The sequence below is a fragment of the Neofelis nebulosa genome, chromosome 6 (assembly GCF_028018385.1).
Source record: "Neofelis nebulosa isolate mNeoNeb1 chromosome 6, mNeoNeb1.pri, whole genome shotgun sequence".
Taxonomy (NCBI): domain Eukaryota; kingdom Metazoa; phylum Chordata; class Mammalia; order Carnivora; family Felidae; genus Neofelis; species Neofelis nebulosa.
In genome coordinates this window covers 41,433,755-41,450,441 of record NC_080787.1, presented here as the reverse complement: position 1 = coordinate 41,450,441, position 16,687 = coordinate 41,433,755, and the positions used below count along the sequence as shown (strand labels likewise).

The following is a 16,687-nucleotide window of genomic DNA, read 5'->3' as shown; positions in this document are numbered from 1 at the left end:
ACTTTCTAGAGATAATAATAATAGGCCATCTTTTATAAAAGCTAACAGAGAAGAAGTTCTAATGGTTATTAAGTAGAACCATATTTTGCATAACTGTCCTGTTATTTAGAGATTTAAAAAAAAAATCATCATGGGTTTGGTCCGTGGAAAAATAGCCAAGCTTCTAGTTTTATAGCAATGAGTCCTGCTTTATCAAAGTGCTTTTTTAAAGCAAAAATATTTGCAAGTTACATGACTCAGATCCTCATTTTAAATGCAGATGTTTTCTCTTTATTTTGTTAGTCTTCTCTGAACGAAATACAACATGGAATCAACTTATGCCAACATTGAAGATGTTGAAATAGAATATTTCAGTTTTGTACATTCCCAAATTAAGATTATATTACTTTTCAAATCACTCAGCTCTTACAATTTTCTCTAGAACAGAAGCTGGCATAAGCTTAGCAGGATGCGTTATAAAAAGATGGTGAAATCTTACCAACAGCGCCTCATTTACAAATTTCTCAAATTCTAAAAAAAAAAAAAAGCCCTTCTCAAATTCACTGTTACCCATATTAATTATTTCCTTTGGATTGTGCGCCCTGTCTCCCCTGAAGTCATTGCATTAAAGTGTAGAGGTAAAGAGGTAACAGGAATAATGAGGTTATTTGTTTTACTCTCCTCCCCTCAGGAACTTAAGCTGCCCTTATGGAAATCTCCTCTGGAGAAACCAAATGGGTGAGGTAGGGTCTCTTTCTAGCACAGGCCCTGGTGAAACAACAGCATAACACAAGACCTCCCCCCTCCCCCCGCTGAAAGAAGGAGTCAGAATTCAAAGGCATGAGTCAAGTGAAATGGAACTTGTAAGATGAATTCTTCTACCATCCCTCCTTCTCCAGCAAGCAGCCCGGTAGCATCACTGAGCAGCGTGAGAAAGACAGGAATGAGCTATTAGCCCAAAGACAAAAATTAGTGCATAATTGAAGGAAAATAAACACATTAGACACTAGAGGGTCTTTTTCTTTAAGTTTTTAAAAAACAAAGAGAGACTTTTCTTTGAAGGAACTTGAAGAATGTGAAAAAAAAGATGAACATTATCATGTGTTTGATGTAGGGCTTGTGAGAAGCTTAACGAAAAGAGAAACCCGAATCAAAGCTGATAGCTGATAATTGAACAAATGTTGAGGTCTTCCTGATGCAGAATTCATCTGGTAATTGACAAGTATTATCTCCTGGCCTCTTTAATGGCTTCTAGAACTGACATTACTGTTCATTACTTTATGTACAGAGCTTTTCTGAAGCACAAGTGACAATTACAAATTTGTCCTCAAAACCACCTAAAACACAACTTGGATGGGATTTCCAATATCTTACTGTCAAAATCCAATGGCACACAGGAAGCCAGCCCTCTGAGAGCAGGATCATCAAGGATTTGACTTGCTTTCTTTACAAGTATTAATACCTCAGGGAGACAATATGATAAAAGAATTGTAAGCAGGCCAGAGTCTGTGGTGACTGGGCATGGCCCCAAATCTTCTAAGGAAGGCTCTCATTCCAAAGTTTCTACACTAATTTGATGCGAGATGTGACTGTACTAATCCAAAATCATGAAAAGTTGGCTTAGTTTTGAGATTTCTGTTCAGTAACAGAAGATAATTTGGTTGTTAGATTTGACTTTGAAAGCCTTAGCAGATGTAGAAAATATGGCATCAATATTAATTTAGTGGAGCAGGAGGTGGGGGGAGGGGAGGTTCGAATACAAATGAATGACTCACATAGTTCCTGTCTAAGGATTTTCACTCTGCAGAGCTTGATGATTCCAAGCATGTTTTTGAAAAGGAGCAAACAACCAAAACCCACTCAATCCTGTGCATTTAAATGAAATTCCAGGAGCACTGATGTGTTCAAAATACTCAGTCACCATGTTCTTTGGAACATCAGGTCTAGTTGATGTGGCAGAGATAATCTGAAACCCACCGATATAAAATTCGACAGGCACGTTTGACATATATGTCTGAAGTTGAATGAAGTAAATAAGGGGATTCTCCAGGGCCCAGAAACAAAGTTGAGGCTGCAGTTGTCCTGGAGTAGAAGAGGTGAAGGGGATTGTAAGAAAAGCATCAGAGTTGAAGCCCCGGAACCTTGGAAGACAGATGATGAACCCGTGACACCCTGTCTGCTTCCCAACATAAAACAAGTGAAAAGGGGAACCAGAAAGGGGCAAAAAAATCTGTCCACTGACATAGGGAGATGCTAGTGAAGCTTGTCTGCCTTAGCCTGAACTTTAGGTGGAGCAAAATACGGTTTCTCTGAAAATTTGAAATCCTAATGCTCTGCTACACGTGGGTTTGAAGTTCAAATTTACAAACTCCCTTGGTCTGGTAGACCCCAAGCCAAGAAGTCAGATAAATGAGTGAGAAAAATAAATCCAAAACAGTAGAAAGACAGAAATAAAAGTGTGGAAATGAGTGAAAACAAAACCCAAAGCGGAGATACAGTGGAGAAGAGCAACAAACCCCAGAAGTTGATTTTTAATCTAATGATAAAATGAACAAATCTCAGGAAAGATTAATGAAGACAAGAATAAAGAAGGCAGAAATTGATACAATATTTGCAATGAAAAGAGGACTTACCTATAGGCACAGTAGATATCTTAAAATAATAATAAAAGTATTTTGAGTGACTTTATGGCTGTAAATTTGGAAACAAACAAAATAGACAATGTCCTACAAAAATATCACACTGAAACTAATGCAAGAAGCATTAAAAAAGCATGAATAGATGTATGACTAATGACTAGATTCAATAATAACAAAGCTACCAAAAGGAGAGAAAGAAAAACAGAAAAAGAGAAAGAAGAAGGAGAGAAGTGATGGAGGAAGGGAGAAAAAAAAGACAGGAAGGAAAGAAGGATGGACCAGACTCGATGTTTTTTTAAGTTGGTCGAATATTGAAGGAAGAGTATAAATTGAATTCAGCCTGCTAATTTTTGTTTTAGGGAATTTGCATTACGACCATATATTATTAATATGATATATGGTATCATGAGCTAGTTGGGTTTATTTTGGGAATTTAAAGGTAATCTATCATTAGAAAACATGTTAATGTATAGTAAAAGAATAAGAGCCATGGGAAAAATAAACACCAAATTTCAGGTAATGGTAACAGGGAATTCATTTAGGGAAGGCTATACAGAGACTTGGGCTTCAAAAGAGTAATGTTTTATTTCTTAAGCTAAGTAGTAGGTATATAGGTATTTACTTACACTAACTAGTGGATTTATAAGGTATACTTTATGTCTTTTTGTACATTGGAAGTAGTTCATGCGGAAAAAAAAGTCACATGAATTAAGGTGACTTACCATATTCACAGTTTAAAAGAGAAAAATTATATTATCACATTACTAGATGCAGAAAAAGTATTTGATAACATTAAACATTCATCCATAGTTTGAAAAGACTCGTCAAACTATGAATATCAGTGAACATCCTTCAAGTGATTAAGGGTATCAACCGAAAGCTAGAGCAAACATTTTAAAGGTGAAATGTTAGAAGGAATAAGATCAGCATATCGGAAGCATTATACTTGGAAGTCCTAGCTAGGACAGAGACATTAAAAAAATAATAATAATAGTGTATGAGGATTTGAAAAGAAGAGAACATCTGTCATTGCTTACAGATAATTTAGTTGCTTATATAGAACATCTAAGAATATGTAATGATTAATAGAAACAAAACAATGTTCAGAAAATTATGTGGCACATAATTCATACATAGAAATTGTGTTCCTATAAATCAAAGCCAACAACTAGAATATGTAATATTATAAAAATTTCATTTACAGCAGCAACAAAAACTTGAAAATTCTAGGAAAAAAACTCTAATTAAACATATTTATAGAAAACGTGATACATCTTTATTTAAAGGAACCGGTGGAACGCCATACTATATTCATGGATGAGAGGATTCAACATGACTAATTTGATAAGTCTTACCAAATTACTCCTTTAATCGAATTTATTTCTGGCTAAAAATTGAGGAGGACCTTTGGGGAAATTTTATAAGCTGCATCTCAAACTTATACGAAAGAACAAATGACCAAGAATAGCCATGTCTGTTTTGGAAAGGAATAAAATGAAAGTGGCTTGTTCTATCTAGCTGCCAAAGTTTCCTAAGATATAATCATTAAAATAGCGTAGTATTGCCGCACATATAGTCAAGTACATAAATGTTTTTAACCAATGGCCCAGAAAAGGACACATTTATATGTAGAAATATGTTATGTAACAAAATTATAATAGCAAATCTTGCATGGTTAGCTGCTGTATAAAAAATAAAATTAGATCCATATCTCATACTTTATCCAAAATAAAAGCCCACATGTGAAAAGCAAAGCTTTAAAACTTTTATAAGAATATATAGGAAAATATTCCTATGGTTTAAGGTAGAAAATAGATTTTGTTTACGAAGACACAAAACTACAACTCATAATGGAATAAGTCGATAATGAAATCATACTGAAATTTAAAACTTTCACTTAACACAAAGAACACCACGAAATGGCATAGATTGGGAGAAATCATATACCTTACATAAAACTAATAATGGATTCATATATAAAGCAGCCTGCATAAGGCTTTCCATAAGGCTTTCCTTTTTCCATAAGGAAAAAAAAAAAAACACAACTCAGTGGAAACAAACAAGAATATAAATAAGTGATTTACAGAAGAGGAAACCAAACAGCCGATATACATATGCAGAGATGACCAACCTCCCTAGTAATCAGAAAATGCATATATGAACTAAACAAGGTGCCATTTTACATCTTCCAGACCGGCAAAATTAAAGCGTCTGTCAGTACTCCATAAGCAGTGAAGTAAATGTGGGCAAACAGGAACTGTATATCATGGATGAAGAATCTAAGTTTATACAACTACTCTGAAGACCAACTTAGCAAGGCATACTGAAGAGGAGGGAGATGCACAGACTCTCCAACCATGCAGTTTTGTTTCTAAGTGCACACATCAGAGACACTCACATATGTGCCCAAGGAGGTGTTCATAGTGTTGATAGCCACATTGTTTATAAAAGCAAAAGTAAAAATCCTAAATGTCCATCAGCAGGAGACAGAGATAAATTGTGACATAGTCCTTTACTGAAGCAGTATATGCCCATGAAAATTAATGAACTAGAGCTACATGTAGCAGTATAAATAATCTCAAAAAAAGAAGTTAACATTCCATGCAGTATGGTAACATTTACATAAGGTTTAAAGCATGGAAAACGATACCATATATGACTTACAGTGCCATCCATAGGTATAGATGGAGGAAACATATGAAAACATGCAGGGAGATGCTCTCCACTATATATAGTACAGTGATCACCCCGGGAAGGACAGAAAAGGAATAGGAATTAGGAGCTCCGGTTACATAAGTAATGTTTTATTTGTTAAAATAAATTCTAGAACTATTTTGACAAAATGTTGAGATTCAACAAAGCTGGGTGGTAGGGCCAGGGGTGGCTTTCCGATCATTCTCCGTATGTTTTTGTGTCCTTAAAATAATTCGTAATTTGCAAAGATGTATGTTCTCTGTCACCAAGTTCCCTTTAATGAGGAGGTGACGTTGATTCTCCCGCCTTGCCGTTTGTAGGTGATTATACGCCTACAAAAAGAAATTCAGGAGCTGAAGGATGAACTGGCCATTGTCACTGGGGAGCAGAGGACAGAGGCGCTCACAGATGCAGAGCTCCTTGAGTAAGCCTGCAGACCTTTTTCTTTTTCTTTAACAGTGAAAGTTTGTGTTAACTTCTTTGTTGGCCCTAATGTTATGAATTCACCTCAAAGCACGAAGGTCTCCTGGGACAGTCTGAAATTGCATTTAGGCGCCAGTTAAGAGTGGCGGCTTTCCATGAAAAGCTGGATAAGGCTGGCAGTGTTTTTGCCGCCTCAGCTTTGAGGAAGTAAAGAACAGAGCATAGAAAGGATGGGAATATCCTTCTCATGCCAGCTGAAGAGAAGGGCTTGTGTAATAGTCGTGCAATTAAAAACATATACACCAACCCCTCATATGCTGTGGATCTCAGATCTGAAAGGAATTCAAGAAATGTCCTTTGTATTAAAAAGCATCTTGTTGCAAGCACCAATTTATCCCATGCCAAGGTAGGCTCTCTCCTTTAATAAGTAGATGGCCCATATATTATAGTTCAAATACTAGAAATGGGAATGAAAGCAGGTATTCAGGGCTTTATACAGCATGGCATCTGTCAGTGGCACAGTGTGGCTCTCATTCTCTCTCTGATTGTGAGCCACAGTGGTGCACTTTCTTGTTGTTTCTGTGCAACTTATAAAGCATCTGTGGAGTGATAATAGTGGGCTGGACTTAGAAGGCAGTGATATTCTCTATTTCCAAAGGAGAAATAGAGATACACAAGATTTTTCTAAGGGCTTACAATCATTTCATCTAACCCTCTCTCAACAGAGAAAATGGTAAGTAATAGAGTTGATGAAAATATTTTCTTTAAACTACTTCCTGGCTGTGCCGAAAGGTAGGTCTAAACATTGAGAAGCCTTAAGCAAGCTTTTTTTTTTTTTTTAGAGCTTATTTATTTATTTTTGAGAGAGAGGGAGAGCGTGCACGAGTAGGGGAGCAGCAGAGACAGAGGGACACAGGATCCCAAGCAGGCTCCTCGCCATCAGCGCAGAATTCAGTGTGGGACTCACACTCAGGAACCGTGAGATCATGACCTGAGCTGAGATTAAGAGTTGTACACTTAACTGACTGGGCCACCCAAGTGCCCCAAAGAAGCTTTCTGCTATAATCAAAGCTTCACTCTTCTAGGATAGCATCTAGAACACTCTGTTTAATAATAGGAGAGGCTCCTAAGGCTTTCCTTATAAATTTGCTCTGTGGCATATATGCAATTAATGCCACAGTGATATCTAATGATATCTTAGATGCTGAGAAAACCAAGCTGAGAATTCCCTCACTATGATGCTCCCTTCCCCTCAAAGAGAGGAATTACCAATTATTATCTTTGAAGATGCCTCTGCAGAATTTTGATCTTCAAGTCAGGGTTCAGCCAAGAAAAGAAAAACATTCTAGACCTCTCAACAGAAGGAATTTACCATGGGAAAGTTGTTGCACGGGAGGTGACATTGCAGGAAATACGCAGCACCCCAGACATCAGGAGCAGCAGGAGCCGTGACACCCTGGGATTGAAAGGATGATGGTAGAAGCTTATGTTACCAAAGTCTGAGACTGGAGCTGACTGTGGAGCTAACCCACAGTGATGCTGTCCCATGTAAACTGGGCCACCAAACAAAGAGCCACAGGTGCTATCAGAGACAGCATCCTGGCAGGGAGTCCTGGCTTCTCTCTCACACCACTTCCAGTCTTCTACCTGCACGTCCCACTGGCTGAACTTGCCCGGAAACCAGAAACATGCCCAGAATTTGCCCAGAAACCATGCTCTCCCTGTTGGGAGAGTCAGAGAATGTAGTTTCCTGTGATGCAGGGTAAAAGAGGGGAAAAGTAGAAATCGGATCCAAGAGCAAGAAGGCAAATGGCCAGTACGTGAAATAAGTACCAGAGTTTTTGCTAAGTCCGGCACATCCCAAATGTTGTTCAGGAGGCTCAGTTTAAGGATAAGATTTTGCATGTGGTGGTTTTAAGATGTCTGCTCCCTCCACTGCACCAAGTCTGAGGAATTGTAGAACTGAAACATCTGAATCTGTAGCCACACCCAAGAATAAGATGGAAACGTCTCAGGGGACTAGAGGCTTCAAGGAGTTCCAGGTAGATTGAAAGGTGGGGTTTAGATGGGTAAGAGGAAAGGGTAGACCAAGACTGGGCGCTGCACCGTAAGAGCTACAAGGCTCGACATGGTGGCTTCCTGGAGGGGGAGAGGGCTGGGAGCAGCCTGCGAGGATTTGGCAGAGCCATGGTAGTGAGTGCAGTCTGTCTTGTGAACCCCTGCGCGCTCCTTCTTCTCCGCTCCACCCAGTGTTTAGGTCAGCGTTTAGGATGGAGAAATAGGGAAAGGCCCCAGGTAGCTGATGATATCCAGGACAAACTGGGGACCAGAGAAGCCCTGAAGGCCAGCCGCTGTCCTCGGCTCTGCCCAAGCCCTGTTCCCACTGAGAACAGTAAGGAGCATGGAGCATGAGCCCCGACAGCTGCTCGGCCCTCTTCCAGGACCACCTGCCCAGGGCTGAGAGTCTAGGAAAGATGAGTTCACAGTTGGGAACAACCAGAAACATGAGGACTGCCGACTTAAAGAAAGACCAGGACAAGGAGCCTTTACAGCTTGGAGGCTTCAGAACTAAATGTTATAAGAAGAGTGATTTAATATCTTTAGAGATGTACAAGACAGCATTATATCCACGAAACAACAGGACCTTTATTTTTATAAAACAGACTGAAGGAGATCTGAAAAATGAAGAAATGTAATTGTTGCCATTAAGAGCTTAATGGATGGCTCAGTGGCAGAATGAAAAAACAGAGGGGCAAATTAGTCAGCTAGGAAGATCAAGGCTAAGGAATTCTTCCAGAATAAAAGATGAAAGGAGAAAGGGAGAGACATTTAAAAGAAAGGAATCATAGAGATTAGCTCTAGATTTACTAATATCTAACAAATAGAAGTTTATAAAGGAGAAATAGAGATAAGGCAGAGGAGCCAATGGTTAAAGAAATATCTAAGGATTTCTTAGAACTAAAAAAAAAAAAAAAAAGACAGACTTCAGAATGAGAGGGTTACCATGTGCTAAGCTGTATAAGAATGTAAAAAATTTTAGAACCTCAAAATATAAAAGAATCCCAAAAATTAATCAGAGAAGAAAAATATTATTAACAATCAAGAATCTGATTTAGAGCAGACTTTTCAACCTCTCTGGAAACAGGAACCTATAGTACTGAAAAACAAAACAGAAGAAAACAAAATAGAAAACAGGACTTTGAATGGAGATTTCTGTATCTGGCCAAATTAGCATGCAAATGAACACGTGAAACAAAGGCATTTTTCAGACACAGAAACTTTGAGACAGACAGTTAACCACCCTAGTCCTTCTCTAGAAGAGACTACGGCAAGGCTATATTTCACGAAAAGAAACATGCTGTAAAGTGTGAAAAATAATAACGAACAGATATTATTTCTTTATGACACCTATTACTGTATTAAATTTACATTATATCTTTTACCAACTTGCCACTTCCCACATAAACAGATGTTTCTGATTAAAAGTTATTGACAGAAGTCCAATTTGTCATTCGTAGGAGTTTCGGGGGGTCTACTGGAGAGAAACAAATTTGTGACAACCAATTTAAGATACCAATGGACTCTTAGAGCGTAGTTGGTGTCCTTTGAGCCACAGATAACAAGTGTATACATGCTAGTTGGAACAGATTCTATATAAGACAGTATGTAGGGTTGCCATTAGTTTTTCTGGGCACTTGGTTCATTCATTCATTCATTCATTCAACATGTAGTCTTCATCTAGTATTTACAAAACTCTGCCCTAGGCCTTCAGAGAAGAACAAAAGATGAACGAAACCTACATTCACCTCTCCAGGGGTTCACAATGTAGAGGCAGTGACAGACATAAGCATAAGTAATCACAATGCAAAATGTAAGTGTTATGAGAAGATAAAAATAAAACATGAGATTGCAGAGATAGTAATGATGAATTATGAGCTCAGGAATCATGTAAAATTAGTTCCTGTGCCGGTAAGTAAACTTCAGCAGCTCCCAGTGAATTACTTCTCTGCTGCCAAGTTAAGTATACTATATGGCACTACATCTTATTCATGATTTCTGATCAGCACAGAGGGAGAACGAATGCAATGTCACACCCACCCTGCCAAAACAAAGCACAGGGTTTCCCAAAATCCAGTACCTTGGGTGCTTGTTCATACTGACAGTGAGGATTATTCAGATAATGTGGGGTTTTGTTATGGTTTTTGTTATTTTGTTGTTACGGTTATGTTTTGCCATAATTAGCTAGAGTGAATATTGGCACAACTTAAAATTCATCAGATTTAAGCGTTCTTTATCCTCTTAAAGTAAAAGAGAGAAATTAAAATGTGCCTCGACTCTGGCACTGCTGTGTAATATCATGAGTCTGTGCTTTGTCTCCGGGGGCCCCTGGACATTTATTCAGGACTGTGAGTCAGATTCAGTCTCTCATGGTGCCAGGGCTCCCTGGATGGTCAAGGGGTGGGGGGTGGGGGGAGATAGTGGTGTTGGAGACAGGAAGAGTCCCATAGCTTGGCAGGACAGAATGGCAGAAATGCAGTGGCTTTGGCCTATTTCTCTGTCTTGCTGATTCCTGGCTTTATGCTGACTGGAATGGCATAAGGATATTCCTATCAGGGATTTTGTGAAGGATGTCAGAAAGCAGATATTTAATAGATAATGTATTCTGTATTCACTGTTATGTACAGTGGACAGTTTGGTGATGTCTGTTAATATCTGGCCCTATCAAATTTTTTTTGAACGATTTCCTAACATGTCATTTCTTAATGTAAATATTTGTTGCACTGACTTGGATGCTTCAACTGAAGAGGGTTGCAGATGTCAGCCTCCAGTTATTGTGATATTTTTAGTTTACATCTTTTTTTTTGCCTGTGTAAATTTGAAAAGAGACAGCTGGATGAAGGCTGTATAGCCAAGTTAATGTTTATACAGAACTTCTTGGGTGAAGATTTGATTCTGATTGATTCTCTAAACACATACCTCTTTCTTTCTGTGGTTAAAAAGAAAAGAAAAGAAAAAAGAAAAGAAAAAAAGCCTGTAGATCTCTGGCTAAGATGGAAGTATTCTATCCTGGCCCAAGTCTAAATGAGTAAAATATTTTCTGCATAGCAACACTTTACTTCTGAGATGGAATTGAATTGGATCTCATGGGCTCAAGCTTGCCCAGAGTAAACTTTCAAACATCTGGATCCCTTTCTTTTTTCTGTTTTCCCCTCAGCCTTATTGAGACATAATTGGCATAGAACATTGTGTGAGTTTAAGGTGTACAATGTGATGAGTTAATATATGTATATATTGTGAAACGATTACCACTATAAAGTTAGTTAACACATCTATTACCTCACATACTTGTGTGTGTGTGTGTGTGTGTGTGTGTGTGTGTGTGTGTGTGTTGAGAGCTTTAAGATCTACTCTCAGAAACTTCCAAGTATACAGTACGGTATTGTTAACTATAATCACCATGCTATAGATTAGATCCTCAGAACTTATTCATCTTATAATTGGAGGTATGTGCCCTTTGACCAACATCTTCCTCGTTTCCCCCACCCCCCAGCCCCTGGCAAATGCCCAGTCTATGCTCTGTTTCTCTGAGTCCAACTTTTTATTTTCCACACACAAGTGACTTCATATAGTATTTGTCTTCCCCTGGTTTATTTCTCTTAATTATTTTTTGCAAGTTACTTAATCCTTCATCCCAATGTATTGAGCACCTACTAGATGCTAATCATTTTAATACGTGCTTTTGGGTATTCAGAAATATAGGACATGGAAGATTATTCTAAGGAGTGACAGTTTTATTGGGAACATAACATGTATACAAAAATGTATACAAAATGTATACCAAAAAAATGTGTACACATTTATACACACACGTGTGCATATAAAACCAGGAACAAGATAGCATATCAGTGGAAGGAATAAATGAACACTGAGAATTGTAAAACCTTAATTATGATTCTAATTCTACTCATATTCAGTTTTTAATGGCTCTCTAGACTTGGGTTTCGTCATGTATAAAGTGAGAGAATTGTACTAAAGCTATCTGGGCACTCTTTCAGCTCCCTGTTTTTAAATCTAATATCAGCTTATTACACATGGTTTAATGTGGTTTTTATTCATTATCTATGATAATGAAAATCTGAATCATGGAGGAATTCAGAAATAGAAGTCACTGCAGATATCACCATCCAGTAAGCTAAATAAGCCATAAAAGATGTTAAGAGGAAGGCGTCTAGGGGCGCCTGGGTGGATCAGTTGGTTAGGCCTCCAACTTCCGCTCAGGTCATGATCTCATGGTTCGTGAATTCAAGCCCCTCATCAGGCTCTCTGCTGTCAGCACAGAACCTGCTTCAGATCCTCTGCCTCCCTCTCTCTCTCCCCCTACCCCCTCTCAAAACTATAAATAAACATTAAAAAAAAAAAGGTACCACTCTAAGATAAAGATGAGAGGCCACATAAACGAAGGTGCCGAGAAGGAAAGAACACACTGCATATGTGCTGGGGGGCGGGGGGAGGGGCAAGAGACCAGTGTGGAGGCTTGCACGTAAGAGGCACTAACTAGCGAGGATCTAGGTTAAAACTGGCCTGGCAGGAGCCTGGCGTCGTCTTGGAAGAATTGAAGAATAGGATTAGACAGATAAACAGTGACCTCATGGTGGGTTATGAATACCATATGTAGAGGAGCTACTCTTTTGTTTTATTTAGTGGTGACTAGGAAACATTGTGCTTTGAGAGTATTGCAGTTCATTCATTTATAATGTTTATTGTGCTCGTCTTTGTGCTAGGCCCTGTTCTAAGGGCTAGAGATACAGAAATGAACAAAACAAAGTCCTTCCCCTTATGGAGCTTACATTCTAGTGGGGAGAGAGATAATACACAAGACAAATAACTAAAATACAGAGCATTTCAGAGAGCAGAAAGTACAAAGAGAAAAAATAAAACAGGAGTTGCAGTTTGAATAGGATGACCGTGGAAGAATTTATATGATAAAGACTTTTTTCTGGTTACTACCCTGATAGCAATGAATAGAATGAGCAGGAGTGAGAGATCAGGATGATATTACCATCCAGTCTGGAGTGATGATGAGAAAGAAGTCTCCAGGAATGACAGTGAAAGCAGAAGAAGAGACAGATGTGAGACACTTAGTTGAGGAAGAATCAACAGAAGTGATGGCTACTGATATTAAAGATAAAGAAGGGAGGATGGTAAAAGTGCAAGACTTAAGATGGATTATCAGAGGTTAGGAAAAGAAGCTGGTGGAGGGTAGGAAATGTTCAGTTCTTGACATGATGAAGGAATACACAATGTACAGGTTGGATTCTGGAACTTTAAAGAAGATTGAGGCTGAAGATTTAAATTTTGGAGCGATTGGCATTGAGTTGACCTAATACTGAAGTCAAGTCTGTAAGCCAGCTCAGAAATTCTCTGATCTGATTTGAAATAGGTGATAATTGGGATCACCAAGACCACACCTCCCTACAATCAAAGTTACCGTAGGCAGCTTGCCAACTGAATTTACCTATTTACTTGGCCACATCATCCTCATTCCTTCCTTTATGTCTGTTTATATATAATTAAATATTCCATTCATTGGTTATTTTCCAGTGAGGAAAAAAAAAATCCCTTCCTGTATGAAACACAGGGTTAATAGTAAGCAGTGTAGGAAGATTAAAAGACATTAAAGGATAACAAGGAAATACTATGAACAACTTATAACAATGTATTTACTAACATAGATAAATCTGACAAATTTTTGAAAGGGTTCAGACTTCTAAAGAGAAATCGAGAAACTGAATAGTCCTGTATCTACATAAGGAAATGAATTTGCAATAAAAACCTTCCAACCAAGAAAACTCAAGTCCCAGATAGCATCACTGCAAATTCTGCCAGACATTTAAGGAATAAATAATACCAATTCTACCCAAAAATTTCCAGAAAACAGAGGAGGGAGCAATTCCCAACTCATTTTACAAGGCCAGTGTTGCCCTAATATCAAAAACAGACAAATATATTTACAAGACAAGAAAACTAGAAACCAACATCCCCTATGAATAAAAATATTTAATAAAATATTTGCAAATTGAGTCCGCCAAACATTAAAAAAATAATAAATCGTGACCAAGTAGGGATTATTCCAGGAATGCAAGACTGTTTAACATTAAAAAATCGATGTAATTCACCATATCAACAAACTAAAAACAACACCAACCACAAATATTTGATCATCTCAATTGATGCAGGCAAGCTTTGGACAAAATTTGACATCTACTCATGGTGAAAACTCTCCAACCAATAATATGGACAAAGTATTTGATCAGATTTATATCAGAAGATACACAGATGCCAAATAAGGACTTGAAAGGCCAACATCATTAGTCATTAGAGAAGCCAAATTAAAACCTTAGTGTAGTGATACTATACAGTTATTGGAGTAGCTTTAGAAAAGTAACAATAAGGGGCGCCTGGGTGGCGCAGTCGGTTAAGCGTCCGACTTCAGCCAGGTCACGATCTCGCAGTCCGTGAGTTCGAGCCCCGCGTCAGGCTCTGGGCTGATGGCTCGGAGCCTGGAGCCTGTTTCCGATTCTGTGTCTCCCTCTCTCTCTGCCCCTCCCCCGTTCATGCTCTGTCTCTCTCTCTGTCCCAAAAATAAAATAAAAAAAAAAAAAAAAAAAAAAAAGAAAAGTAACAATAAGAAGTGCTGGTAAAGGTGAGACACTGAAACTCTCATAGTTGCTGGTGGGGAAGTTATATGGAGCCCCCACTTTGGAAAAACAGTTTTAACAATTTCTGATAATATTGAACATAATACTTACCATAAACTTCAGGAATCCCATTACTAGGAATTTGTCTATGAGACACGAAAACATGTCTCCACACAAAGGCTTCTGCGTGAATATTTATAGCAGCTTTCCTCAAAATCTCCCAGAACTGGAAACAACCTAAACCAGGGAGGGACTGAGCAAATGGTTGTACAGCCATACAATTGAATCCTACCCAGCAATAAAAATGGAGTGAACTATTGATACATTCAACGGCTTGGATAAATCTCAAACACGTCACGCTAAGTAACAACAGAAGCCAGATACAGAAGGCTACATACTATATGATTCTATTTATGTGACATTCTGTAAAAGGCAAAAGTATAGTAAGAGAAATCAGATTAGTGGTTGCCAAGGTTGCTGGTGGGGGGAGGAATTGATTACAGAGGAGGAAGAGGGAATTGTTTAGGGCAATTGAAATATTCCATACCTTGATTTTAGTGGTGGTTACAAAACTGTACATAATTGTTTTAAAAAAATGCATAGTACTACACATCTAGAAAAGGTGCATTAAAAATTTTACTATCTGTAAATTTAACCTCAACTAACCTGACCTTTAAAGAACTTGAAAAATCTATATGACAAAAAGATAATATAAAATTTGAGGAACACTCATTCAATACAGCAAAGCAAAGGAAAACAAAACTGTACGGTGAGGAATTTTCCTGTAGGTAAAATTTTGCTGTAGTTTGTTTAATAATAGAAACTTTGACTACAAGCCCCCAGAGCACCCAGACATGTCTTTTTTACAATTAATTACTGCCTGCACAAGTTGAAGAGAACTTCCTGTTTCCTGCTCTGCACCAAACCTGCATACAGACCTGCATCTGTCCCCACCTCCTCCTTCCTTCCTGTCGCAGTCATGTGTCCCGCCTCCTGTCTAAAGCTGGCCTGACCAACTGTACTCCCAGTCCCAATCCCTTCTGCCATCTCAGGAACCCTCCTTCCTTCTTGTCGCAGTCATGTGTCCCGCCTCCTGTCTAGAGCTGACCTCACCAATTGTGCTCCCAGTCCCAATCCCTTCTGCTATCTCAGGAACCTCAGTTATCTTTTTTTTTTAATCTTCAAGTTTTTCCCATATTTAAAAACAACAACAACATGCACTCTTGGCCCAACCTCCCCCTCTACCTACTATTCCTTTTCTTTAAGCTCAACTACTCCAAGATGTAGCTTTCACTTGTGGTCTCCATTCCCTTCCATCCTCCTTGACACACTCAGATCACTCTGAACTGTCATTAAGTTATTGATGACCTACGTATAGATATATGTAATGGGTCTCTTTCAGTCCTCACCTTTCTTGACCTCTCAGCAGCATTCACCATGATTAACTGTCTTCTCACTGAATCATCCTCCTCTTGGGTCCTTCTCCTCTCCTGATTGTTCCTCAGCTTCCCAGACAGAGATTATCCTCCTTTTGTGGGGACATCCATCAAGGGGCTGTCCCAGGACCCCTCTTTCTCTTTTTACTTTATACTTCTCCTGGGTGATCTCATCAACACCCACACCCACGCTGATGACTCAGATTTATGTTACTAGCCCACATGTATTCTACTCTGAATGCCGTGCTTACTGATCTCACGGCCTACCTGCCAGCTCTCTCTGAACTCAACATGCCCCCAAATGAGCTCTTGTCCCTCTTTCTCCAGACCTGGTCTCTGCCACCATACCCCATCTGTCAGTGTCACTCTGAGCCCCGTGCTTTCCCTGGCCAGAAATTTGGAAGTTACCCGTGGCTCTAGTTTCTTCTCACCCCCAGATCTAACCCATTTGGAAGTCTTGTTGACTCTGTCTTCAAAACATGTTCTGGATCAGACCACCTGGCACCACCACCAAACCTCTGTCACCTTCTTTTCACCACTCAAATGGTGTCATAATAGATCTTCCTGAGTGCACTTTGCTCTCTTTTTCTGTGCAGCCAGAATTTTTTTTTTTTTAAAGCGCTGTTGTTATCATTTTACTCTTCTTAAAACTCTTTGGTGACTTCTGACTTCCCTTGTTCTTGGGAAGAGACCAGATCCCTTCCTACAACCTTGGAGGTGTCTGCCCGATCTGACCCTTTTCTGACCCTTTCCTGTGTTGTCAGCCACATTTCACCTTCCTTTCCCCCCTTGCCCCTGTGCTTCAACAACACTGGCC

General features: G+C 38.9%; 1 protein-coding gene across 4 annotated transcripts in view; it reads left to right on the top strand.

Annotated features, from left to right (window-relative positions):
• KIF6 (kinesin family member 6) overlaps positions 1-16,687 on the top strand; it is a 388,723-nt gene that overhangs the window by 137,459 nt on the left and 234,577 nt on the right. For all 4 annotated transcript variants that reach the window (XM_058733812.1, XM_058733811.1, XM_058733813.1 and 1 more), the window contains one exon: positions 5,633-5,736. In XM_058733812.1, coding sequence (XP_058589795.1) covers positions 5,633-5,736 — 104 coding nt within the window. The remainder of the gene's footprint in view (positions 1-5,632; positions 5,737-16,687) is intronic.